Source organism: Mytilus galloprovincialis, chromosome 1 (assembly GCF_965363235.1).
Source record: "Mytilus galloprovincialis chromosome 1, xbMytGall1.hap1.1, whole genome shotgun sequence".
Classification (NCBI taxonomy): Eukaryota; Metazoa; Mollusca; class Bivalvia; order Mytilida; family Mytilidae; genus Mytilus; species Mytilus galloprovincialis.
Window position 1 is genome coordinate 81846774 of NC_134838.1, and position 27131 is coordinate 81873904.

A 27131-nucleotide genomic window follows, 5' to 3' on the forward strand; every position below is an offset into this window, starting at 1 on the left:
TTCAAGGATTCTGCTGAACATGATAAGAGATTTAAGGTCATAAAATGTGATGTACAATCAGGTTGAACAAATACTTACAAAAATACTCTTAAATAATGAACATTCAGTAAAAGTATATAATTTTTATTGCAAGATTTTTTGTAAAAGAGCTAGGACATAAAGTTATAGAATAAATTTACTAACACTATGGTTGAGTCATCTGTTAAAACAATTTCTCTCCCATTGCACTCTTTACTTATGATGGTAAACACTTATTCAAAAGCAAATAAGTTTTTGTTGTTTGTTGCTTCTTTTCATGAATTTGATCAAATTCAATGATAGGAGTTTGATTTGTAATACAGCTAGACTGGAATTTTATTTATATTTGTCTGTTGTATCATGATTAATTGGCATTTCAAGTGTGAACTCATTTTAAGTCAGATCTACTTCTCAGGTTAATTCCAAAATCTTAATTTGAAAAATTTTGGGAATTTTTTTTTTTTTAGGTGGACAAGAAAAAGAGGAAAACATTTAAAATATTTAATTGAAAGTTCACATAGATATTTGGCACATGTACTTGATTGGTATCATGATTTAAATGTAAATGTTTTCAACAAAAATTAACACATTTTTTTTTTTTTCATTAATGAACTTATTTAAATTGTTCATGCTATCATTTGTAGGTATATTTGAAGGCTTAAAAAAAAGAGAATAATAGAGTTGATTTTTCATGTATGATACAGAAGAAAAAATGTATATCATACTTTCTATCAAAATGATTAGTGTTAGAGAAAACAGATAAAAGAATATTACATTTGGTTTTATGTACTTTTCAGGTTTGATGGATGATGGTGACAGTGGTCAGGACCCAGCAACAGCTCAAGGGGCATACTTATCATTTCTACATCTTAGACATCTGAGACTAAGAGACTTGCAAAGAACGGTAAGTAGTTGGCTGGAACCATCTTCAGCTCATATTCTTGTATTGTCTGGGACACATGTTGTAGAGTGCAAGACATAGGAAAGCTAATAGGCAGTGGCTGCTTTAGCTGTTTGGATAAGTTAAGATTGTCAGGTTTTCTACACATTGATATGGCAAAATATCAGCTGCTAGCCAAAATGTGAACTTTTTTGGTGAGTGAGCCCAGCGAACAAGCTAAAAATCTTTAAATTGTGTCAAGCAGATGATTTTTTTTAAAGATATCTATAATATATGAAAAAAAAACATTTAACTGTTTATTGTTCTATTACTGGTCTTTTTCCCCTCCTTAAGACAGTGTTACACTTGAAAAAAGAAGGTTGATAACGTCTCCTCACACCTTGTGACCTTGCTGATAACTTGTCCTCAGACATTGTGATAATGCTGGCTCTCTTCTCAAAGCTATTATACAAGAATTACGGAGCGACTGAGCAGGGTGTTATAAGTGAAAGGAAAGGATGATAAGGTATACATGTCAGACCGTCTTAACCTGACCTTATCCTCATTTCATAGATCGGTGTTCAATGTTAAGTTTTCGTGATTATGTCTGTTTCTCAAATGCTATAAGCAGTAGGTCAATTACATTTTGTGTATGAAAAACTAACACTTTAAAAAACTTTTTACAAAATATAATTAATCATGATCAGTAGTGAAGGCATGACATTTCAGCAAGATATTTATAATGAATATTAAGGGGGTTCGCGGGTCTAAATCATTTCTTTATATTTTTCTATAAATGAACTTTATCTTATAGTTAATAGAAAAATAAAATTAAAAAGTGGGGTCACCGTTCATTTGCGCTCACAATCTGCCTTCGAAAGAAGCATACATTTTTGTAAAGGTGTTTTTTTTCTGTTGAAGTAATAGGAGAAATAAAGGTAATATCGAAAAAAAAAAGAAAGAAATTTATTACAGAAATCGCTCAAATTTTACAATAATTTAGTTTAAGTACAGCTTAAATGGAAAATTTATTAAAAAATATAGGTCACCGATGAGTTAAAAAAGATATTTCAATTTTAAAGCAAAAAATTGGCATTTTTTCCACCAAAGGGAGATAATTTGGAACTTTTTCAATGATGTATACATTTTAAAAGTCATCAGGGGCCAACACGAATTGTTTGTTTTGAATGATTTTTGTACCATATGATAAGTAACAACTACAAAAGGTAACAAATAAAATGTGAAATGAAAAACAAATGTTTTTTTTTTTTTCTGAAATTTTTATACCCTCGAGCCTCCTTAAGCTGCATTTGTATTGAACTTGAGAATCTTGAAAATCCAAAATTTGTGTTATAATCCTAAAAAAAACTATAGGTTCTCTTGAAAGTCCGATAATTATTAACTTTAATGTTATAGTTTTTATAAACGTCGTTTTAAAAATATCATCTTCTTTGAAAAATTAAAATACACATGAATTTTATTTTTCAGGTGCTAAGTTTGTTTAATTACTTCAGATCTATGGAGAGAACCTTAACTGTGAGGGATGCAGGATTATCTATGGATTTAGGTCCTGCCAAGCGTGTTAGGTAAGTTTTTTAACCTAATTATTCATAGATTTACACAGGTTTTAAACAGTTAAGAAATTGAACATCATAGTTTTTAACCTTACTTTACATGCTTTTTAACACAATAAGCTGAACTGGTTGTGTTATAAATTTACAGAATCTATTTAATAAATTTTATTTCCAAAATTATCTCCCCTGTCAAAATCTTAGATTCTTTGTTATACAAATAAACTAAAGCACTAGTATATTTCTAAATATATATATTTAATATTATATAATCAGTCGATTAAGGCTTTTTATTTGGCATCCATCTTGCATCTATTTGGAATGCTTGATACTTTTTAGTAAGGTAATGATCAGAACACAGGTGAGCAATACTGGCTCATAGTTCATTTTCATTAGTGGTAATAATTTTTCATTTATAATATGAGTACCAAATTACATGTTGATTTAATTACAGTCCACAGAATCACAGAGCAGAAACAGAGCATGATGGGACAGTAGGAGGTGGTGGAGGAATTGGTGACCATGGCTACCTACACAACACACCAGCTGATTTCAAGTTAGCATATCTTGCAAAATTTAATAGTTTTTTTTATAACTTGTTCAAATTCAATAAACTATTGGCAATCATTGTAAGCTATGGAATAGAGGGTTTTAGATGGGTACCCTTCTGAATCACCAAAGATCCTGCTACGTGTGTGACACACCGTCAGAAATTTGAATAGCTGTAAGACCCATAAAAATGAACAAAACTTGTATAGTAAACAATAAAGGCTGTAGGATGACAAAACTTAAAAGATGTAAACAATTAAAAAGTGAAAAATAATATAAATTACCTGTTAAATTTTACAATATGAAACCATAAAATGATAACGGCAGACAAATCCAATGAAAAATCATGGTATGAACCTTTAAAATAAGTGTTTGATTGGTAATCTGACTCCGATTTACCTATTAACATCAACAAAGAACTATTATACTACTGTGGATTCATTATTTTTTCGAAGGTTCCAACTTTCATGGATTTCATTGGTATAGATAAACCATGAATTAAAAAGTTCAATCAAGTACAAATTTGCTTTTTGGCATATTAGCAGACTTTGGCAAAACCATCAAAACAAATATCCCAGAAATTTTCCCTCAATCCACAAATATTTGTATCCAAAAAAATAAATGAATCCCTAGTATTTTATTTGATAAATTGTACAAGATTCTCTAAATATGATGTAATTGCTTTGAATGAACATTTATTTTATCATTCTAGAAAACATGAGAGTGAATACATTGAATATTCTGAGGTAGACAACCATGATGATTTTTACTCACTAGACGAAGGAAGAGTACATGTTCTAGATCAGAGAGGTTACTATGTAATGTATGAAGCTGCTGAGGACGACCTAAAGTAAGTCAAATGTGCTATGGTAAATATTAAAAGATATACTGTAAACCAACTCATTTTCGCAACTTTCGTGATTAGAAAAATAATGCTAATATGCAAAACTTAAAGTAAATTTTAGAATGACGAAATTGGTTAAAAAGGGCTAAATGCAAAAGAAAGTTTTTTGCGCAAAAAAAATTGAGTCTACAGTAGATAGTTCCTGTCCTCCACTAGCAAATTATTGCTTTTTGAAACAGATGATTATTGTACTTCCCTCTGTCTATTTTACCCTGCTCAGTTGCTCCGTAATACCCATATCATTGCTTTGAGACGAGATGAGATGAGGCATTATCAGTGATGTCACAATGTGTGAGGAGACATTATCAAGCTTTCTTTTGGCAAGTGTTAAACTGTCTTATGGAGGGGAAAAAAGACCAGTAATAGAACAATAAACAGATATTCATCTTCTCTACATAAAGTTTTCGTAAAAATCAGCCTCTCGACACAATGTGAAGTTTTTTTAGCTCGTAAGCTGCCCTCACTCGCCAAAATGGTTCACATTGTGGCTCACAGCTGATATTTTACCATAACAATTAGTAGAAAACCTGAATCTCTATACTTAAATGCATAATCTAAAAAAAAAACTACAAAATATTCATAAGAACAATTTTGACCTATTTTTTTTTTGTACTGATAGGCATAAGTCATCCAGTATAAACATCATAGGTTAAATATGATATAATTCTTTACTTTCCTTATTAAATTTGTTTTTATTTACAGGAATCTTGAGAATGATTTGTTGTTATTAGCAACACATTTCATTGAAAAAGATAAAAGCTTGAGAAATCATTCCAAAGTTGGTAGACCTTCAGGAACAGACAGAAGAAGGACTGTAAGTGTCATTTACTGAAGCCCTCCTCAACTTTTAAAGCAAACACTTATCAAGTTATCCCACTTGATTAATCATGTATAGGTGAAGTTTTTCTGTATTTTTTTTTAAACATCAAGGTTGAAATATACCCCATAAGAAGAATTCCAGTGTCTGGTTATATTCCTTAGATTCACATACCCCCATGATTTATTATTATTTTTACATGGAATAATTGCCTTTGTATTAAAACACATTGGTCAAATTATTTTCCTATAGTAGATTTTGCAATGTGGTTGAGTTATTTTCCCAAGACAAAGCAAGGGAAGAGTCTTAAATTTAAAAACAGTCAAAAGGAAGACTAAAGTTGTAATGTGTACTAATTTTATTTCCCTTAGACATATTAGAATGAACACATTGAGATGAATTATTCATATTGGATTAAGCATACTAAATTTAGAATATTCACCCTACTAGCCTAGATTTGGACTTCCCAGATATAATTCTTATTCTTAGATTTAGCACACCAAGATTGGTTTATTTTCCATAGATATTTCATAAGTTAGAAAGGATATTCAAACCAAATAATTTTGTTTAGACAAAATAATGTTATTCTCAGACATTGTCTTATGTAAAGGAGTACAGTACGGGTAGGGACTTATTTTTATGGATGTCTTAATCCGTCTAGTCGGATATGAATAATCGGACATTTTTATGGTAGGTAGTATGTTCATTAAACAACAGATCCAGGTGTGAATGGTCCTTTCATCTTAATCCGTGTTGCTAAAATTACGGTTCACTGATTTCAGAATCAGATTACCTGTAATTTTAACCTCTCAGTCACTTTATTGATTATATTAGTTCTACATCGTATTTGACATAAAATATTTTTACAGGTGAAGTACTTGAGAAAACTTTGTTTAATAAAAATAGCCTATTTTTGTTAATTATGGTTTTGATATTTCAACTGTTAATATTTATTTTCTTTGTTCCTAAAAATTATTTTTATTTTATGTTCCTTTTTGTTTGGTTTTTTTTTTTGTATCTTTTTGTTATTTGTTTGCATAAATTGTTTAAACATATATATTTTTACATGTATTCTATTTCTTGAAGCTTACGGTTATTTTTATTTTACTGATTTATTTTCCACGTAAATCCATTGATTAGCAGAATGCTATCTCAAGTGCTGCTGCATACATTTTAGTTTGACGCGGTCACATGCAAAATATTTCTAAAATTTGTATTTAATATTCAGTCTGTTGTGCCAGTTCCGAGATAAAAAAAATTACAGTGAGCAACACTTGTATATTATTAGTAGCTTGATGATTCTTTGTAGTTTTTACTTTTTACTGTAAACAAATATTGTCCGAAAGTTGGAGATGTATAACTAAAATAGAACGCAAATAATAACACTAGAAGAAAATATTGATTCTTCCCGGGCATAAGTTTATTTTAAGATTTCTGTGTTTGTTCATTATGCTAAATTAATATAATTGATCTGCATTTGGGGGTTGGGGGTAAAAGGGGTCCGGATCTCGAAATCCCGGGCTTAAAAACACGAAGTCACAAGGTCCCGAATTTAAATAAATTTAAATCCCGACATCGCGAAAAAAGAATTCCCAGATCCCGAAAGGGTTAATCCCGAAATCCCGAACTTATTTGCATAATATTAATTTACGCACAATCCATGTAACAAAGGAAACTTGTATGTTATATTTTTTATAGCAATCTAAAAGAAAAAATTGCCGTGAAAAGACAATTCCATGATACACATTTCAGTGATCAACAGCGTGTGCACGTGGTTGAACTTTAACTTGACTCCACTCACAATAACATTGAATGCTAATAAAAGATATTAAAGATCGATTTTGTCCACTGCACGAGATTTTTATATGGCGGGAAATGTCGTAACAGTAAACACAGGTGACCTTAATGACCGACCGTGGGAAAATTCATTCATGATTAAATTTGATGTGGAATGATTGACAGTATTGTGTTTTAGTTTTGAGGCTCTTGATCGATTTACCAGAATAGAAATTTAATCGATTTACATACATGTATAATAAAAACACGATTTAGTCTTCTTTAACTATTTTTTTGTTTTATTTTTATCAGTCATTTCCCGGATTCCCATTTAAATAATCTATTTGGAGACCTCCTTTAAACTTCGGAAATAATACAACATCGATTTAAAAAATCAAACTGACTGCGCGAGCTTTAAAATGACTAGAAGTACGACGAAAAAGTAAAGACAGCTGATCATGACTAGTAGGACTAGCGTTCAACCCCATTGGGGTATAAATGTGCATTTAGTCAATAAACTATATAAGGTTAAACTTTGATTTTCGTGTATCGATTTGATACAATTTGTAAAATATATTTATAACACCCGCGATTTTCATAAAATATTTTTGACATGAAAATAGAAAGGCATATTATCTCGAGTGTCAACAATTTTAAATAAAATAAAAAAAATAGGAATCGAAATATGATCTCGGCGTTATAAATATTGTATTAAAGGAAACCAATTGTTTGACTTTCAAAGAGATTAACGGGAAATATGTCAAAATAGAAAGCACGAGTGATCTGTCTGACCAAAATGTTTCACTTGCGAGAAATGATTGACAGGTGTGAATAGATGTAGAGGCTCTGACGGGGAAAGTTGTATCAAAAGGAAAATAACTTAATTCACAATGCCTATATATATTTCATAAATACGATATGTTGGCCTTATACTTAAAATTGAGTTTCTTATAATAACATATAAAGGAACAGGACGTTAAAAGCGGGAAATAATATAACCATCAACGAAAACTCGTATAATTTACGGGATTGAAGTCTCAACAATTTGATTTAACTTTTAACAGTCTTGGTTGTTATTAGGCTTATTATTTTGAATTAGATGAAATATTTACGGTTTACAAATACAAATACAGACCTGCCAACTTTTGAAAATCTCCATCGGGGATTTAGCAAGCGACCAGATTTTTAAGGGTTACAATTTTAGCGACTTTTCTGTGTGCATTTTTTTTCTCCTAAAAAAGTCTTAAGTTCTCTTCTTTTTTCTTTTGGTATAATAATGATGAGCTTGTAGGCCTTTATTTCTTTTATTTGCATGATTCTTGTACTATTAAATTATAAAATTGACAAAATAACTGAAGAATAGAGAAAAATGGCATTAAAAATAAAGGATTCAAAGTAGAGACCCACCCCCCTTTTCCCCCCCCTCTGACTGAAAAGACCTAAAACTACATGTCCTAAAGTTAGAAGGATGAAGACAGATTTTGATTTACTCTTACTTATGGTCTTATCAGTATCAATGAGAAAATGGATAAAATTTGAGTTATCTTTCTTTGTATTCAGAGGTGCTCTTACCGGCAGAGGCTTATTCAGTAACACAGTAGAAGAGAATACAAAATGGCGTCGATTTTAAATCAACAGACATTCGTCGTCTGGTTTCAAAAATTAAACGGATTTCAAGATAAACGATGTTTTCTTGAGAGTTCATTACAGTTCTCAACTTTCAATTAATTATGATTTTGTTGTGGAACTACGGCAAATGTTGCAAATTGTGCTGGTATGATATAAAATTGATTAAAATTGAAAGGCTGTTTGACCAAATTTGTGTATACAAATGAATTTTGAGGACTGTTACGACCCATTAGGTAATCTGATTACATACAACCAGTAATTATGACACCTGTTGTGACTGTTAATTAGCGTAGGGTCGTTAACTTGTCATAATATGTCCCCAGGTAAAATTATAGATTTTTTAAATTGATCAGAAAAACTTCAAAATCGGTAAACAACATTTTTTTCGGGTAAAGTTGGTGAAAATCGGGATTTTGACTAATTTTACAATCCCGATATCGGGATTCGGGTTGAGGGATAAAAATCGGGATGATACCGTGAAAATCGGGATAGTTGGCAGGTCTGCAAATACAAAATAGTTTATTGGCACAAAACTATTGAAATAATTGGCAACACAATATATTGTTAAAAATCGTCTTTATTTCATTTTCAAATTATAAAAAAAAAAAAATTATATTTAATTTTAATTTTTATTCTTATATTTGATTTTAATTTTATTTCTTATATTTAATTTTAATTTTAATTCTTTCTCTTTGAATACAAAACAATATTTTACATTTATCTATCCTCCATAAATACTAATATATCTGTACAGGTAAAATTTAATTCTAATCAAGCTGGTACAGATTGATTTACGACCTTCCACTTGGATATTGCACAGCAGGTGTTTATTACACTGGGACAACTGTCCGACCAGTCTGACATCTAGACGGATTAAGGCATCCATAAAAATAAGTCCCTACCTGTACTGTATGTTCAGTAAGACCCCTTTTTGGCCCCAAAATATAGCAGTTTTACAAAATTGTTAAAATGTAAACCTTTAGTTATTTATTGGACATTAGAATGCTTCTGCTACATAAATATGGGCTGTTTTTGACAAAACAATGCACATATATCCGGTACCAGCACCATTAAGTCATGCTAAATTACTGTAATCCTCATAATTCTAGCATTTTAGTTAAATTTTAGACGGTTTTCGTGTAAAACGAAAGTGGCCGCATTCGTGTTCATCCTTAATATTGAAATGTAAGTTGTATTTTATGATAATACATAACATATATAAAGGTTGAGGATGAACACGGATGCGGCCACTTTCATTTTTACCAAAAACCATCTGAAAAGTGACATTTTTCTGCATATTAGGTAGATTTTTCTTATTTGAGCTTGAATTGGATCGTTTTTAATGACTAAATCTGTTAAAATCTTTCACATAAACTAATTAATTCAAATAAAATAGACACTTAAGTGTTTAAAAAGTGGTCAAAATCTTTCGTCAGATGAACCTGAAATTTGAGGCCAAAATCGGTCCTTACCGGACCTACTCCTTTGGAAATAAAACATGAAATAAGGCATGATGTTGCTACTGCTCTTACTATTCAATATTTTATAACGTTTTCAGTCTATGATGAACCAGGGACCAGGTGACTTTGACATTGCCAGCTATGCTCACCAAGAGCTGGACAGATTTGGTGTTTTGTTAGATCTATGGAGTAATGAAGCAGCATTCATGGAGAGTAAAAGGGAGGTTGGTTGATTTATAATTTAAACTTTGTTTTCAAATTAAATCTGTTAAAGCATATGTTATTCAAGGAAATTTGGTGTAAGATTTAATGAGACATCACTCAAATACACAATTTAACCATCAATAGAATCAAACACAAGTGACATTTAGCTTGGGTCTAATAAGTGTGCTTTTGCTGATAGTGCATGTTGTTTCATAAGAATTTTGTCTGGCCTGCTTTTTCACAGAATGAGAGTCATTGGGATACTAATATCACAGTAACAGCATCCATGCCATTATCTAATATCACAGTAGCAGCATCCATGCCATTATCTAATATCACAGTAGCAGCATCGATGCCATTATCAATTTGGATAAAGCTTTTTATTCCAGAAGAAAGAACAAGTAACAAACATCGTACCTAAAAATAGCACTCTTGAGAAACTATTCATAGAAGTATTTTTTTTCCTGAACAGTAACCCATCGGGACAGACTTATAAATTCAATTTCTGAGTACTACCCTGAATTTCATGTATATAAAAGTTAATGAGCTCTGATGAAGAAACTAGTTGTGATGGGTAAAAAACCAAGATCATTGGTATTTACAAAAGTGGAAAGAATTAAGATAAACCTATCAATATTTAAATGCTTTTGCTATTATCTTTCAGTTAATGGACTGCTACATAGAGGCCTACCAGCATGTGTTTGATAGAGACGAGAAAAGAGCACTAGCTCAAGTGATCACAGATATAATGTACCAACGACCTAGGTTTGACTTTGATACAGAATATTTTATCAGGAATTATAGAGCAGAGTGCATCAACCTCAGACTCAAAATGAGTATTGTTAAAAATGTGTTAGATAAACAGGTTAGTGTAATTACTATTTAAAAATTCTACAATATTCTCTCCAGTATTTTCAAAATGCACTGTTTCTCTAAAATTATATTATCACATTTATGAAATATTGTATTTTCAGATAGTACCTTTATCAAATAATATAGCAAAGTCCTGTTTACTCTGTTTACTGATAATTTGAATTATGAGGTATACTTATCATGAAACTGCATGCAGTCTTGTTATTTCAGATATTATATTTTTTTTGAAAATTTGTCAAAAATTAACCTAAAAGTTAAATATGTTGAGTACTTTTGAATTTCTAACATGTACATTTGTAAAATAATATATTTTTTTTTCATAAACACTACTGATTGGTTTTTTTCAGATAGAAGAACAGAGAGAGTATTTACAAAAAGTATGCAGAGAAGGCAATGATAAATTTGGTATACCATTAGGAGTCATACCTAAACAACCTATATCTATCAATCTGAGCAGGTAAATTTGATATATCATTAATACAGGTTGAAAGTCACTTTTTTAAAGGCGATCACCCATACAATTGCATTTTAATTTGCATATTTAACCACACAATTTGAACTTTGTGACCTACCCCCACCTGTACAAAATAATTGCAATTGTTATCCACTGCTTCCATATATTTCTTTCTGAAAAAGCTCTAACTATGATACCTTTCTGATATTAGGAGAAAAAAGGAAACACAAGAAACTATTATGTAATATTTAAATTTTGTAAATAAATATTATAAGTCACTCCCCTTTATCATATATGCACATGCACACTTAAAGTAGGTAAACAAAATTTATAGATGCATGCAAAACTTTTGAATTACTAAAAGTAATAAATTTTGTTTGCATTAAATTAAAAGCTAGCTGCTTAAATTTACATAAAGTAAAATTTCGTTTTTATTTCCAGGCCAGCCTTAAGAAACATTTATATGCTAGAGTTCCATCCATCACTGTGTCTTGCCAGCAGGATTCCAGAAGCTTTAAAATATGTTCTTCAAGTAAGTAAATTTAAAAGTTTGAATTTATAGAAATGATCAAATTAAGCATATCTTTGTGAAATTATTAAAGTCATTATAAGAAGTAAAAATATCTTTTGTAAAGTCATTATCATTGGGGTGTTTTTATTATTGCGAAAAATGTCAATGGGTATGTATAGCAATAATAATAACTGGCATTCTGATGTTTGATAATATCAGTATGCAGCTTTTCCAACATTCGCTATATTTTCTAAATTTACAGTATATATAACATACATGTTGGCTATGTGTTGGTGTTGTGGTAATATTCTTTCAAAACCTTGGTCAACTCATGTTTTACTTATATATATAAAGTAGTTTCCTGGTATATCAGAATTCTTCTTTGAGTACAGGGTTTAAAAATTATTTACTTAAGACTAGAATGACTTTGTAACACATTGATAAGAAACATATTTGTTTATTTCAGGAACTTGTATATTTCCACAGACCAGAAACAGCCCATGATACACTCATGATAGAGAGAAAAATGTTAGAAATAGCAGTTAAAGAATGGGATAAGATGGGCAAACTTGGTGATCAGTTTACAAATAATACACAAAAAGATGTAAGAAAATTTTAAATAGACAAACAACTAATACATCTAAAGATTTAGGCAAAATAAACCAATAAATGAATATCAATGATCTCAATGAAAATCTTACAGATTATTCAATACATAATAGCATTGTAGACTCCTGTATGATTTTTTACAGAATGATAATTGGTGTTTGTTATGTCAAACATATGTCAAACATTGAATTTTCTATTCATCTAAACAGGGTTTGGTGGCTTCAATAGCAAATCCTCCTATACATATACACTTGCATAGAACTGAATATCTCATATGACATTCTGCACATTTTCATATATACTTAATTGGAGGGAAGAAGTTTATTCCCATTGAAGAGCATGGTTTTATGGTTTAGCAAAGGTATGTGATATTGTGATTACATGAGGTGCACTGTTTTCATGTACATTTGGTAGTTGATAAATGGTTTACAACAATTGTTTCTAGTTCTTGTTACATGACTTTTATATATTTTTTCTGATTAAAGTTTCTGAAAATTATAAGTTTAGAATTGTCTCTCTGTTTTAGTTATTCTCTGATGTATTTGTTGATGATCCTTGGTTCATGTCTGAGATAGCACAGTTCCAAGTAGAACAGGTGCAGAATGATACAGCACAGACCAAGAAAATGGGAAAAGAAAAACAAATGCAGATGTTACAAGCTGTTGGTAGATTGCTGGATGTAAGTTTGTCTTCTGGATATTTTATGGCCAATCAAGCCTGTATATAATGGTCACTGTAAGAAAAAATGAAAACTGATCTAATAAAAAAGATGACCTTTGAGTTGAGGTTCAAAATGCTAGGATATCACAACAGCGCGAAAATAAGATGCTGACCTGCCTAGACAGATTTTCACTTAATAGCAACCTTTACAGCAGGTTTGACAGTAGTTCATTTGAATAGTTGCGAAATATCTGCTGCTTTATCTTGGTGAAATTATAGATTATTCCTTCAAAGGTTAAGCAGATGACAAGATATTATATGGCAAACTTTCTTAGAAATTATATCAGAATTGGATGAATATATGTAACACATTTTTATGCCCCACCTACGATAGTAGAGGGGCATTATGTTTTCTGGTCTGTGGCTCCGTTCGTTCGTTCGTTCGTTCGTTCGTTCGTTCGTTCGTTCGTCTGTCCGTTCGTTCGTCCCGCTTCAGGTTAAAGTTTTTGGTCGAGGTAGTTTTTGATGAAGTTGAAGTCCAATCAACTTGAAACTTAGTATATATGTTCCTTATTATATGATATTTCTAATTTTAATGTCAAATTAGAGTTCTGACCCCAATTTCACGGTCCACTGAACATAGAAAATGATAGTGCGAGTGGGGCATCCGTGTACTGGGGACACATTCTTGTTCTATTACTACTTATGACCAATATTGAAAATAGTGTAACCTTTTTGTTTGATTCTGTGTTTTTTTAGGTTAAATCTAATAAGAAGGTATGATGAGAAAATTCAATAACTTTTTTAATTTATAGACCTTGAATATATTATGAAACTATCAGATAATGTTCTCCGGATGTTCATCAGACAGTCTTTTAAATATTAAAATTTAGATTTTGGAATTTATATTTAAATTTAGGTATAGAAATACAAACTTCTTCACTCTAAGGGTCAACTGGGGTATAGTAAATGGGTCATCCCTTAATCTTCACCAGGCAGTAAGTAAACGCCTTGCTAAAATGGGCATATGTTTTGCAGTTTCGGATGCATCTTCTTATATCTCTTCCTTTATAAAACCTTCATATTATGTTTATTTTTTGAAATTTAACATAAGGCCAATTAGATGTAATGGCATTTTGTGCTATCTAGTAATTATCTAACAAATATCTATGTTATAAATATTGGAGATTTAACACATAGCAATTCATTAACAAATACCACAGTCATGAAAATTTACAAACTAGCATTTTTTCACCTGAAATAAGAAGGCTAAAGATTTAACCTTGGAATACATTGTTCTATTTCCTTTAGTTGACCAATGTTATATTATAATTTATTTTTACATTGTAGGCTTTGACATACAGACACAGACTGATGGATGCAGTTCTGGAAACAACAATTTTAGCACAAGTAAATTAATTTCATTTTATAGTTATATGATTATTATAAACAACATCATATAGATTTTACAAATAAAAACTTTAAAAATATAAGTGATCCAACACCTGGAGTGGTGATTGTGCGGTAGGGTAAAAACTTTAAATAAATACTTTGAAAGTTGGAAGTAATTTATTAAATAAAGGATATTGGGTGCATGTTACATAAGCAAAAATCCCAATACTGACAATTATATGTAAGCAAAAATCCCAATACTGACAATTATATGTAAGCAAAAATCCCAATACTGACAATTATATGTAAGCAAAAATCCCAATACTGGCAATTATATGTAAGCAAAAATACCAATACTGACAATTATATGTAAGCAAAAATACCAATACTGACAATTATATGTAAGCAAAAATCCCAATACTGACAATTATATGTAAGCAAAAATTCCAAAACTGACAATTATATGTAAGCAAAAGTCCCAATACTGGCAATTATATGTAAGGAACAATACTTTATTACAGTTCCTCATCTTTATAAGTGCTAAAAGATTTTGGATAATTGAATATAAAATGCATCATGAAGATTAGTGCTCCCCCCTGTATATACTTAGCTCCCCTGTATATACTTAGATGGGAATCTTTGTGTTTCTTTAACTATTGGAACATAATTTAAAATCTAAATACCAGCACTTTCTATGAGTTTCAGATTTTTTTATAACCAACACAAAATTGCATTCATGATGGGACAAAATTAAAAGAGTTTTACACTCACCCCAATTTTTTTCTCTGTATGGAACAGTAAAGAAAAATAGGGTAGGGAAAAACTTTGAAAAATTAGACTGGGAATGTTAAGTGAACCAGGTAGTGTAAGGTGTCATGAAATATAGAAATAAACGCTAAGTCTATATAGTTTTTAAACATTTTTGATTTTTTTCTCATCCCATATTGCTAAGTGATAACTACAATCCAATGCCTTGCTTTTTCAGATATTTAAGAAACAAGCCCAAGAGATGGGATTCAATGAATACCACATGTATATAAGATCCGTACAGATGGAGTCGGCCCCATTTAAAGATGATGCTGGTAAACCTCCTCCTATATTTATGACAGATGTACAAGAAGATGATGGATCAGTATATAAGTAAGTTATTTACATTTGTAAGTATAGGATATTTTTTGGGTTGTGTACATGCCTAATGTAAAGGAATGTTAAGGATTATGTACCCTTGTGTTGATTCAATGGTTAACATATGGAAATTTTATAGAAAATCCACAGCCTTTCCCCTTGTACTCTCATATTTGACAATTCAGTGCCTGGTAGATGGAGTATTATTGCATGCAGTGCTAGCAATGGTTTCCTTTAAATAAGTTTACAAATTTAAATATTGGTAAAATCAAATATAAATGTTGACCAATAGGCTATTTTTGTTGTCTCCCTTTAAGAGGGACATTAATTTTTATTTACAATGGAGAGCTAGCAGAAAGAGCAAATTTACCTGTGCGTAATGTGAGTAATCTATAAGGTTTTCAAATCTTTTAATAACATTAATTTGTTGTTAAGCTGAATACTTTTTACATCTGAAATTATTTTTCATGAACAATTAGTTAAACCGCTGATGCATCACTTTCAATTCATCATGCTTTGCATTGGCAAAAACCAATTTTGTCCGGTATGGAACCAGTCTACGATTGACAAAGGGAAGTAATTTGTTTTAAAAGTGTGTGATAATAGAATCAAATCGGTAATTGGCAAATGGACTATTCAAGTACACATTTTAGGGTGCGCTCGCCTTTGTGACTCAGCACAAGGTATTTTGGAATTTAAAGGTTGTTTAGGACTTTTTGTCAACAATAAACGCTAGCACATCATAGAAAAACAAGTAAGTAATCTATGTTCTGAATTTTATAACAAAATTCTCTTTATTAAAGTCTGTGGGTTTTCTGCAAAAAATTTGGTTTTATTTGCCACAAAATCCCCTTTTCCTATTAAATGCAATGAAACAATGAATAATAATGCTTTGCTCGAAGTTTCCCCTTAGTATATGTACACAATGGCACATCTCTATTATTCATTATCATGACTGTTTTGATACTATTGCATTTTTAAAATTTCGTAATTACATGGCTACAGAAGGGGTCATAAACCTTAAGTATATATGTTTTTTAATTTCTTTGTTTTTAAGGTACACCTATCATTTTTAGCTCACCTGGCCCACAGGGCCAAGTGAGCTTTTCCCATCACTTGGCGTCCGGCGTCGTCCAGCGTCCGGCGTCGTCGTCCGGCGTCGTTAGCTTTTACAAAAATCTTCTCCTCTGAAACTACTGGGCCAAATTAAACCAAACTTGGCCACAATCATCATTGGGGTATCTAGTTTAAAAAATGTGTGGCGTGACCTGGTCAACCAACCAAGATGGCCACCACGGCTAAAAATAGAACATAGGTATAATTGTTTATCAGGTCAAGATCTATCTGCCCTGAAATTTTCAGATGAATCAGACAACCCGTGGTTGGGTTGCTGCCCCTGAATTGGTAATTTTAAAGAAATTTTGCTGTTTTTGGTTATTATTTTGAATATTATTATAGATAGAGATAAACTGTAAACAGCAATAATGTTCAGCAGAGTAAGATTTACAAATAAGTCAACATGACCGAAATGGTCAGTTGACCCCTTTAGGAGTTATTGCCCTTTATAGTCAATTTTTAACAATTTTTCGTAAATCTTAGTTATCTTTTACAGAAATCTTCTCCTCTGAAACTACTGGGACAAATTAATCCAAACTTGGCCACAATCATCTTTGGGGTATCTAGTTTTAAAAATGTGTGGCGTGACCCGTTCAACCAACCAAGATGGCCATGGGCTAAAAATAGAACATAGGGGTAAAATGCAGTTTTTGGCTTATAACTCAAAAACCAAAGCATTTAGAGCAAATCTGACATGGGGTATAATTGTTTATCAGGTCAAGATCTATCTGCCCTGAAATTTTCAGATGAATCGGACAACCCGTTGTTGGGTTGCTGCCCCTGAATTGGTAATTTTAAAGAAATTTTGCTGTTTTTAGCTCACCTGGCCCACAGGCCTTTTATAGTCAATTTTAACCATTTTTCATAAATTAAATTAATCTTTTACAAAAATCTTCTCCTCTGAAACTACTGGGCCAAATTAATCCAAACTTTGCCACAATCATCTTTGGGGTATCTAGTTTAAAAAATGTGTGGCGTGACCTGGTCAACCAACCAAGATGGCCGCCACCGCTAAAAATAGAACATAGGGGTAAAATGCAGTTTTTGGCTTATAACTCAAAAACCAAAGCATTTTGAGGAAATCTGACATGGGGATAAAAATGTTTATCAGGTCAAGATCTATCTGCCCTGAAATTTTCAGATGAATCGGTCAATCAGTTGTTGGGTTGCTGCCCCTGAATTGGTAATTTTGAGGAAATTTTGCTGTTTTAGGTTATTATCTTGAATATTATTATAGATAGAGATAAATTGTAAACAGCAATAATGTTCAGCAAAGTAAGATCTACAAATAAGTCACATGACCAAAATGGTCAGTTGACCCCTTTAGGAGTTATTGCCCTTTATAGTCAATCTTTAACCATTTTTCATAAATCTAAGAAATCTTTTACAAAATCTCCACTGAAACTACTAGGCCACAATCATCTTTGGGGTATCTAGTTTGAAAAATGTGTCTGATGACCTGGCCATTCAACCAAGATGGCAGCCACGGCTAAAAATAGAACATAGGGGTAAAATGCAGTTTTTGGCTTATAACTATGAATTCAAAGCATCTAGAGCAAATCTGACAAGAAGTTAAATTGTTAATCAAGTCAATATCTATCTGCCCTGAATTTTTCAGATGAATTGGACAACTGGTTGTTGGGTTGCTGCCCTCCAATTGGTAATTTTTAAAGAAATTTTGCCGTTTTTGGTTATCTTGAATACTATTATAGATAGCGATAAACTGTAAACAGCAATAATGTTCAGCAAAGTAAGATCTACAAATAAGTCAACATGACCTAAATGGTCAATTGACTCCTTAAGGAGTTATTGCCCTTTATAGTCAATTTTTAACAATTTTCATTAATTTGGTAAATATATGTAAATTTTTACCAAATATAGTTCTCTGTTACTAATGGGCAAAGTTCATTATAGATATAATTGTAAGAAGCAAAATCGTTCAGTAAAGTAAGAACTTCAAACACATCACCATCACCAAAATACAATTTTGTCATGAATCCATTTGTGTCCTTTGTTTAATATGCACATAGACCAAGGTGAGCGACACAGGCTCTTTAGAGCCTCTAGTTTATTCATCTCATCGTGTTTCAATTATCTATATTAATAATTACTCAAAAATTCTGTTTAAAACTCTACCTCTAATCTTTTCGGGCTAATTGTGCAGGGAAATAATATGCAGTTTACAAGTAAATAGCATCTTTGTCTCTAGGAAAATGACATTCCTGTATTTATGTATACCGTTTATCTGTTAACAGGTTAAATGTACCACAGACGTTTTCTTTGGCTATGTCAGAGATTGATGAGGCAGTGACTGGCAGATTTAGTTTTAGAAACAGGGAATCACTTTTAAATGTAAGTTTTTAATCTACGAGAAAATAGTAGGTACGATAAGGCTACCTTTTTTGCCCATTCAGTTAAAAAATCCAAAGGTATTATGAATCTTTCAAATAATATACTTCATATAGACATTTGTCTTTCTTAATCAGTATGTGTTTTAATTTTATCTTGCATATTTGTTTTATACGTCTTGAAAGAAAAATTAAAAGATTGCCTCATTTTCATAATTTGTCATTATTATTTTAAACGTGACTTGCCAATAAAGTTGATGTTGGTAAAATATCTTTGGGTAATACTGTTTGCTAAAATGTATGCCAATTTATACATGTGTATAAATAAAAATAAAGCATACATATATAACATTGTAGTGACAAAGCAACTGACATTTCTGCAATGAAGTGTGCTGATTATACATGTATTTTATTGCTTTGTCGTACTTTTATGGAATTTTATTAACTTGGACAGAATGTTTTTACTGATAATTTGACTTTGTCCTTTGACAATCAACATTAAACCTTTACATTGACAGCTACAGTTGCCAGTGAGACACATGGCCTTTACAAATCTTATTACCTATATGATATAAATATTTATTGTGATGACCTGATAAAAAAATTAAAAAATGTGACATGATTGCACTTTCTATTTTTATTACAGCTTTTGAAGCATGGAAAATTAGAAAATTTCCAGATTGTATTGAAAGTACAGATTGTTCATAAAAATGCCTTGATCAGTGCTGTATTACAACATGATGCCTGTATACCCATCAAAGAGCATGAAACACTGAAGAGGTATAGTTACCCATATGATTTCTACTTAAACCACTCTATACCAGATCATACCACATACCTGTCACAAGCTAAAAACGATTTTTTTTTTTTTTTAAATGTCAATTTTAATCAGCTCTTTATATAATATACAATGCTCAACATGACCGAATAGCATCTGTTGGAAGATTGTTTATTTACTGACTTATACACCAAGATTTATAACAAACTGGTCATGGTAACCATTTCATAGTATTATACCAACTCTTAAATTTTGAGACATACACAATATATTTGCATGGCAGTATGAAGTGAAAGAAAGTACAAGTCTTGTAGTAATGTTGTTTTCATCAAGCTATTTATAAAGAGTACCTGTCTTTTGCAAGCACTGTTTTTTTCCCTTCATTGTTTATAGAGAATTTAAACTGTATTTTATTTTTCATTTCCAATAGTGGTCGAGCTAGTCCTACAGAAACAAAGAGTGAGAAGAGTTCCCAGACACAGTTAACAAACTATTCCAGTAGAACAGATACAGGGATGGGTACAAAGATGAGATCATCAGACGCTGGGGAAAAACTACGCAGATTACCAGAGGCTTTTATCTCTATTCAGATGGAAAAGGTATGGTAGAAGTATTATTTCTTAACAATATGCCTAACCTCAGCTGAACGTATGATGATGGCAAAAATAATATGAATTAGAATTAAGGGGTTTCAAAAACTGCAGATGGTTTTAATATTTTTCAATACAGTGGATTCATTATTTTAATGGACACCAATTTTCATGGATTGAGGGAAGAATGTATTTCGTGTTTTTTAAGCTGATAGAAATTTTGTACTTCATTGAGCATTTGTTGTTCAGTTTTACCAACAAAACACAGGGAAATTGGTATCCAACAAATAATAATGAAACATGGTATGCATAAAAATACATTTTTCAAATTTACAGATGACTTTTTTGCACATGAACAATTTAAATCAATGTTTTATGTTGTAGACTCCAAGTAGAGATCTGATGTTGAATGAGTTCTTCCAGAAACGAAACAGTATGAGTCCTTTGATGAGAAATAATGCAGAAGAAATGGAGAAGTTAAAGAGGTATGTCATTATTAGATTATCTTCCCTGGTTGGTCTATAATATACTGTTGGGAATGTTATATTTATTTGGCAGAGTTTAATGCAAGGTCTATTTCAAGCTTTGGCAACTATGTTTGACTTTGTTTCTGTCTTACTATGTTGTATGAAATTGTACCCTTTGATTATTTATTTTGTAAAGTAGCTGTTATTGTAATTTGTTTGCCTTACTATAACAAGTTTGGAAGTCTTAAATCAAATATAAAGAAATTATGATTTTTTTTTTATCATTTATTTTATATCAATAACATGTAACAATAATTTATACAAATATATAACACAAGACAGTAAATGTAGCACATATTAAACAGATGAAACAATACAGTTAGCACAGTGTTGACAAAACACTTTCATTTTCAAGCATAAGTAAACAATACAAACATATAGCACTTAAATATCAATAAAAGTTTATAGTTCTTCAGTAAGGTCTGTATGAGTGTCTGTGGAGTTGAGTAGACATCTTGCGTGAGGTGTTCTGGTTTCTACTGCGTTTGTTGGCAAACCATTTCTTGACCTGGTCTTCTCTAATGTCACCCTGTAGTGCAAAGGACCTGACTGTGTCCTGGTCTGCATATGGATGGTGGATGTTGAGTTGGTACCAGTTTTCCATCAGTGTGACAGCATGGCGTGTAAGAGTGGGTCGACGTCTTGTTGATGATGGCTTAGTAGTGAAGTTGTTGTTGGTAGTAGATGACTGGGTTTGAGTGGCTTTCTGTAGTACACTAACACTGACCTGGAAAATTAAATGATTTATTAATATATTGTAAATAGAATGAAATGAATTTTTTGAACTATTTTTTATATAGAATATATATGATGTATTTTCTATATTACATGTATTAATTTAAAAATAACAAATCTATAACTTAAAATTCTTTGCATTATGAAAATTGTATCAAATTATGAACTATTATTTTTCAAAACTACAATTATTTTTCAAATCTAAAATTATTTATACAAATGATAAACTATTATTTTACAAATTTATTAAAAAAATTTAACAATTTCTATATGTGTATATATACATACCTCCACTCTATCAATGACTTTGTGTAGTTGCTCATCATAGTGTAAGTTGATGGAGTCTCGTAGACATGGTTTGGTAGCATGTTGGTGGAGTTTCTGGTAGCGTTCAGTCTCAATGATGGCTGACTGGTACTTGAAGAAGCTAGAGAGTTGTTGGACATCAGTTGAGTTGTGTGAATTTAGTTTGTTGAACTGGTGTTGAAGTTGTTGCTCTCGGTTGAATACACTGGTCTTAGGTTGTAGCATTTTCATCAGAGTCTCTGGCATTGTTTGCTGTTTGAGTTCATCTTTGAGTAGTGTTTGGAGCTCACTGAAGCATGTGTTTGGGATGAGTGGTTTCTCTGGTGGTGGTGGCCCTAGGAGACCTGTGAGTGTGTCAGCTAATCTGGAATCAGTAGTAGTTGGTGTTGTGTCAAGATCTTCAGCTGTTGCTTCCGCAAGGATAGCAGCAGCCAGGGCCTCATCATCATCATCTGAGTTAGTGGTCTCATTGGTAGGTGAGTTGGTGATCTTGTCAGTAGATGAGTCAGTAGTAGAAAAGATGGACTCTGGTTGAATGGTGGCAGCAATGATATCCTCTAGTGTGGTAGAAGAAGTGATCTCTGTGGGTTGTGGTGACTTGGTAGGTGATGATAACAGGAAGTCTAGGAAATCAGCCATGATTATTGTGATTAATCAATGATTACTTTATAATAATAGATTGATAGGACTTTGACACTTAATAAGTGAATGCTCAATTTTGGGGCAATTGGGGTATTTATAATGTCATGGGTATCAGATTGGCTTGGTGGACAAACAGTTAGCTCTCATTGGTTGAATCTTTAAAGTGAAAAGTATTCATGAATTTTCATTGGTCGATCTTATGATCAAAGTAAATTTTGGAAGCTGGCTTGGGTTTATCAAAATAATTAACTAATTAGAATTAATCAAAATCATGATTGATTACCAAAAAGTAAATCATTAGAATTGAAAAAATGTTCACAAAAAAAAAATAAGGAAACAAAAAATGGAATGTAATTGTTAATTAAAAATATTAGGGGATATTACTGAGAGAAAAAAATGATATTGCATTGACAGATACTAGACAATCAATCATAAAAGATGGGATTTTTATTTATCTTTGATTAAAACATTTGTTTCTCTATTCAAATTATGAAAAAAATGTATATCTAAATAAAATCCAAATTTATGTTAAAAAAAATCAACATATATCGTTTTGAAGTGAACAACAATTTTTTTTTACTTTTGCTGATGATTAGAAATTCCTTTTATTGGTCTATTGAATACATGGTTTGACTATTGTTTGATATTTAAAATGTAAATGCAAGTTATACTGTGATCTTTTTATGTTTGAAAGATTTTTTTCTTCGATTATTGAAGTGGTTTTTTTTCAACTTTACATTCTTACTGGTTATCTCAAATATTATTCTACATTGGACAATTTTAAAAATGTTAAAAAAATCACAGAAAAGTTAAAATTAAGCCCAAATAAAGCAAACATAATGAATTAACATACAAACATGAAACAAGGAATCAGTATGTGTTATATTTTGGTTTATTTCATTTTAGTCACCTCAAGTGTTGATGCTTTAATACTAGGTTTATAATGTAAATAAATGTAAGGTTTAATTGATAAATATATTTTTTATTTTAAAACACCCATATAAACATAAAAACTTAAATTAAAACAGTTAATTTTGATTAACCTAAATCATTTTTAATCACCTTTAATCATTGATCTTTGATCTATTAATCACCTGTAATTACTCTCTTTGATCTATCATAGATTGGTGAGCTGAAAAGTAATCAATTGGTATTTAATTACATATAATAATTACAGTAATCACACATTGTTTTGATTACCTATTAACTATTTCCTTAAATCTTGAATAGATAAACTAATAACCTATTTTTGTAAAGTGATTACATATTTAATTATATCTTTGAAATGGATTACTTTACTTTAATGGAAAGCCTTCCTTTAAAAAACCCACAGAAGAAGAAGGATTACTTTAATTAATGAACAATTATTTCCCAAAAATATATAAAAAGTGAATATAATGAATTTCCATTCATGGTAAAAAAGAAGATATCCATGCATTCACAGGGACATAACAAAACAGAACTAGAAATACCTAAATGCATTTCCCTTTCCAATGTAGACAATGATGCATCTATAAATTAAAAAAACAACATAAGTGTTGAGTAAAATCTTCAAATAACTGACAACAAAGAACAAAGAAATTCATCAAATTAAAATGATGCAACATGCATTGCCTTACAAATTTCAAGCTTACAAGACGATCCTTGAAATGGTCCAAAAAAATTGTTAGTTTATCAGCCAAAAAGAATTACTTATATTTTCTGGTTGACAATATCACTAGCATACCTAGCTGTAGGTTATTAGGCAGAGAATACCCAGTAGTAGATTGTGCACTAGACTTACAGTAAATTCAAAATTTATTGCATGCATTTATTATTGGAAAGATAACTGTTTTTGAAGAATGGACTAAAATGTTTCATGATTGTGCTTACAGGGAAATCTGCATATAGTTATTTGTATCAGATATAAAATGAAAGTTTTTATCGTTGTGATATTCATTCCGTTGCATTATTAGCATTTGTAAAACCCATGCAATAATTTATGAATTTACAGATCCTAGATTTACTTTTAAAAAAGTACCGGTACTTAGTGTTTCTCCATACCTGTTATATTTTTATCTATTTCTAGGGGACTGATATCAGATTTCTGTTACTCCTTTAACCAACGAATGGCCCAGCATTCATTAAGAGGACAATTGATAGGATATTACAACAGTATGCTTAGGATACTGGAGGACTTTCCTGAAGTTAGGTAAGTTCTATTTATAGAGGACTGATATCTAATTTCTATTACTCCTTTAACCAGAGAATGGCACAGCACAATTGATAGGATATTACAACAACATGATTACTGCGAGATTTTCCTGAAGTTAGGCAAGTTCTACTTTTAAAAGTCAAAAAGATTTTTGTACATTGACTTACATTATTATGTAAAATTAATACATTAGTGAGCAGTAGCTAGCAGTTTCACTTGTTTCAATAGCCATTTTTTGAAAGTACAATCTGTTTTTTAGGAAATACTTTATGATTGGTGATATGACAGACCACAAGAATACGGAAGGACTACTTCCTGATCCAAGGTAAAAAAAAAATAATTGTGCCACATATACAAGGTAGAGAAAATTGTATTATTAAAATTTTGAACCACATATCCAAGGTGAAGAGTTGGATATTAGAGGAAGATATAAAGTGACCTATACAGTCATTTATCTGTAAAAAGGATGCCTCTAAATTAGAGTTAAAAGATGTATTGAAAGGAAAATAAATAATGAATAAAGGCAATTTTTTCCATGATGTTAAATTAATCAGCAAGAATATCAAGCTAGCCTGCTAGGGAAATATACAAATTGCAGATAAAACACAATCTTACATACCAGTAATTTCAATTTGCTATTTTTTTTAACAAGATACATTTTATGCTATTGCATTTTCAACAGAATGGAAAGAGTTCAGAAAATGTATTGTATAAAATTTTAAAAGTTGGTATTGGTAGCACTTCAACAGTTAAATAAAGGACCAGTTTGGATTTTTTTCAAATGTAAAGCCAATGCTTGTTGAGGTCAAGGAACAGTAAACATTACATTATATATTTTACATACTGTAACAGCTATGACATGATGAACCTTAATTTTCTTATGAAAAAAAAGACAGTTTCTTTATTTATATATTTCTAAAAGATTTACTTTAAAAAAAAAAGTAGTAAATACAACTGCTGAACAATATTCATTTTACAGTAAATGCTTGCTGATTTCCCATATAAGATCAAACCATGATTTCTGGAACTACCTTTAGCGATAAAAAGGTTCACCAATTTCTAGTCTTTTATCATATTTTCAATTTGTTAAATCTTTACTTGTAAGAACATGGAAACTGTATAATATGATTTAATAAGATACATCATGGAACTTTAAATTTTTTATTTCCCAAAAATAAATTTGACGATTTGTTACAGTGTTTCATTGTTTTACTGTTCTTAAGCTTGTTCATTTATTTGAATGTCATTACACAGCCAGAAGATCATTACAACACTGTATGTATGTGTGATTAGATTTTTGTTTCAATTTTTGTTTCATTTGTTTTAAATGGATACCCTGAAAAGAATTCCCTCTTGTTCAAATAAAATATATTCTTTAATTTTTATAAAGGTATTGATATGAAACAGACTTCCGTTTCTGTGAGCTACAATTTATTTAAACCGACATTTACATTATAAACTGCAGTAAACATTATAATGGTTTTCTTTTATTGTTGATGGATATATTAAAGATATTCTGATATTCCTTCCTATTTTATTTTGGCAAGATATATTATATTTACAAAAATATTGTTATTATTAATTTGTGTTCTTTATAATAGATAGAATAAGTAATATTCAGATCCCTCTGAATAGAAGATGATTGGAAACGACTTATTTAGAACATTTTTTACCTTTATAACAGTGAAATATGTTCATTATTTGTTATAACCAGAAACTAATTTTATCAGAAGATATTTTTGAAATTTTGTGCATTTTATTTATTTTATAGGAGTTAATGCTTATTTTAGTTCATGAATGCAACGTTTATTTTATTGCTTTTGTAAAAGATCAACTTTTATATTGAGTGTATACAATGTGATGTTTATTGTGGGTTTTTTTCAGGATTTTTTTTTTTTATGTTGGATGTTTAATGGGAAGTTGATTGTGATTGAATTCACCAAAGTAAAAGTCTCTATTTCAATTTGTGAATCATTGCAAAAAGAGAAATAATATTTTAATACATTTACTTAGTCAATGTAAAAAGAATGTTAAAATCTGGTTATTAGATTTGAATTGTGTTTTCTTTTTAGTTATATTTGGATAACAACCTGGCAATGCCAGAACTAGCATAAATGTTGACACAAAAAGACTATTTTCAATGACTCTTGAATTTGTGAACAGCAGAACAAGTCAAGAATTAAAAGGGTTTTCTGTAAAAAAAAAATAGGTTTCGAGATGTAAGCTTTTCAAGTTATATTCTTTGGAAATGGTTTTCATTTAAAAAAATTGAGAGTTGGTGTTTTGATTAAATTGAATTTGATTTAACAAAAGCTAAATGCATCTGTAGGATGATATTCCTTGATATGCATAGAACTTTCTATGAGTTAACAACAATTAACCAGTGAATCGTTTGAAATTCCAGCAATAAGGAGTTAATGTTGCATAAAAAGTTAGATTAAATGAAATTGAAATGAAATAAGT

General features: G+C 30.7%; 2 protein-coding genes across 4 annotated transcripts in view; one reads left to right on the top strand and one right to left on the bottom strand.

Annotated features, from left to right (window-relative positions):
* The window catches only part of LOC143085614 (uncharacterized), a 71441-nt gene that overhangs the window by 14301 nt on the left and 30009 nt on the right, over positions 1-27131 (top strand). For 2 of the 3 annotated variants that reach the window (XM_076262084.1, XM_076262078.1), the window contains exons 14-33: positions 816-922; positions 2387-2484; positions 2924-3025; positions 3731-3868; positions 4625-4736; positions 9703-9828; positions 10473-10673; positions 11029-11138; positions 11577-11667; positions 12113-12250; positions 12782-12934; positions 14266-14325; positions 15293-15447; positions 18804-18900; positions 19543-19676; positions 20105-20273; positions 20649-20749; positions 24543-24665; positions 24928-24993; positions 25923-25943. In XM_076262084.1, coding sequence (XP_076118199.1) covers positions 816-922; positions 2387-2484; positions 2924-3025; positions 3731-3868; positions 4625-4736; positions 9703-9828; positions 10473-10673; positions 11029-11138; positions 11577-11667; positions 12113-12250; positions 12782-12934; positions 14266-14325; positions 15293-15447; positions 18804-18900; positions 19543-19676; positions 20105-20273; positions 20649-20749; positions 24543-24665; positions 24928-24993; positions 25923-25943 — 2302 coding nt within the window. The remainder of the gene's footprint in view (positions 1-815; positions 923-2386; positions 2485-2923; positions 3026-3730; positions 3869-4624; positions 4737-9702; positions 9829-10472; positions 10674-11028; positions 11139-11576; positions 11668-12112; positions 12251-12781; positions 12935-14265; positions 14326-15292; positions 15448-18803; positions 18901-19542; positions 19677-20104; positions 20274-20648; positions 20750-24542; positions 24666-24927; positions 24994-25922; positions 25944-27131) is intronic. The other variant, XM_076262093.1, reaches the window with a different exon arrangement.
* Positions 21064-22548, bottom strand: LOC143047138 (uncharacterized). Its single transcript, XM_076220126.1, has 2 exons — positions 21815-22548; positions 21064-21518 (listed from the first exon to the last, which is right to left on the bottom strand). Exons 1-2 carry the CDS (start codon positions 22469-22471, stop codon positions 21204-21206), a joined length of 972 nt encoding a protein of 323 aa, XP_076076241.1. The 5' UTR covers positions 22472-22548; the 3' UTR covers positions 21064-21203.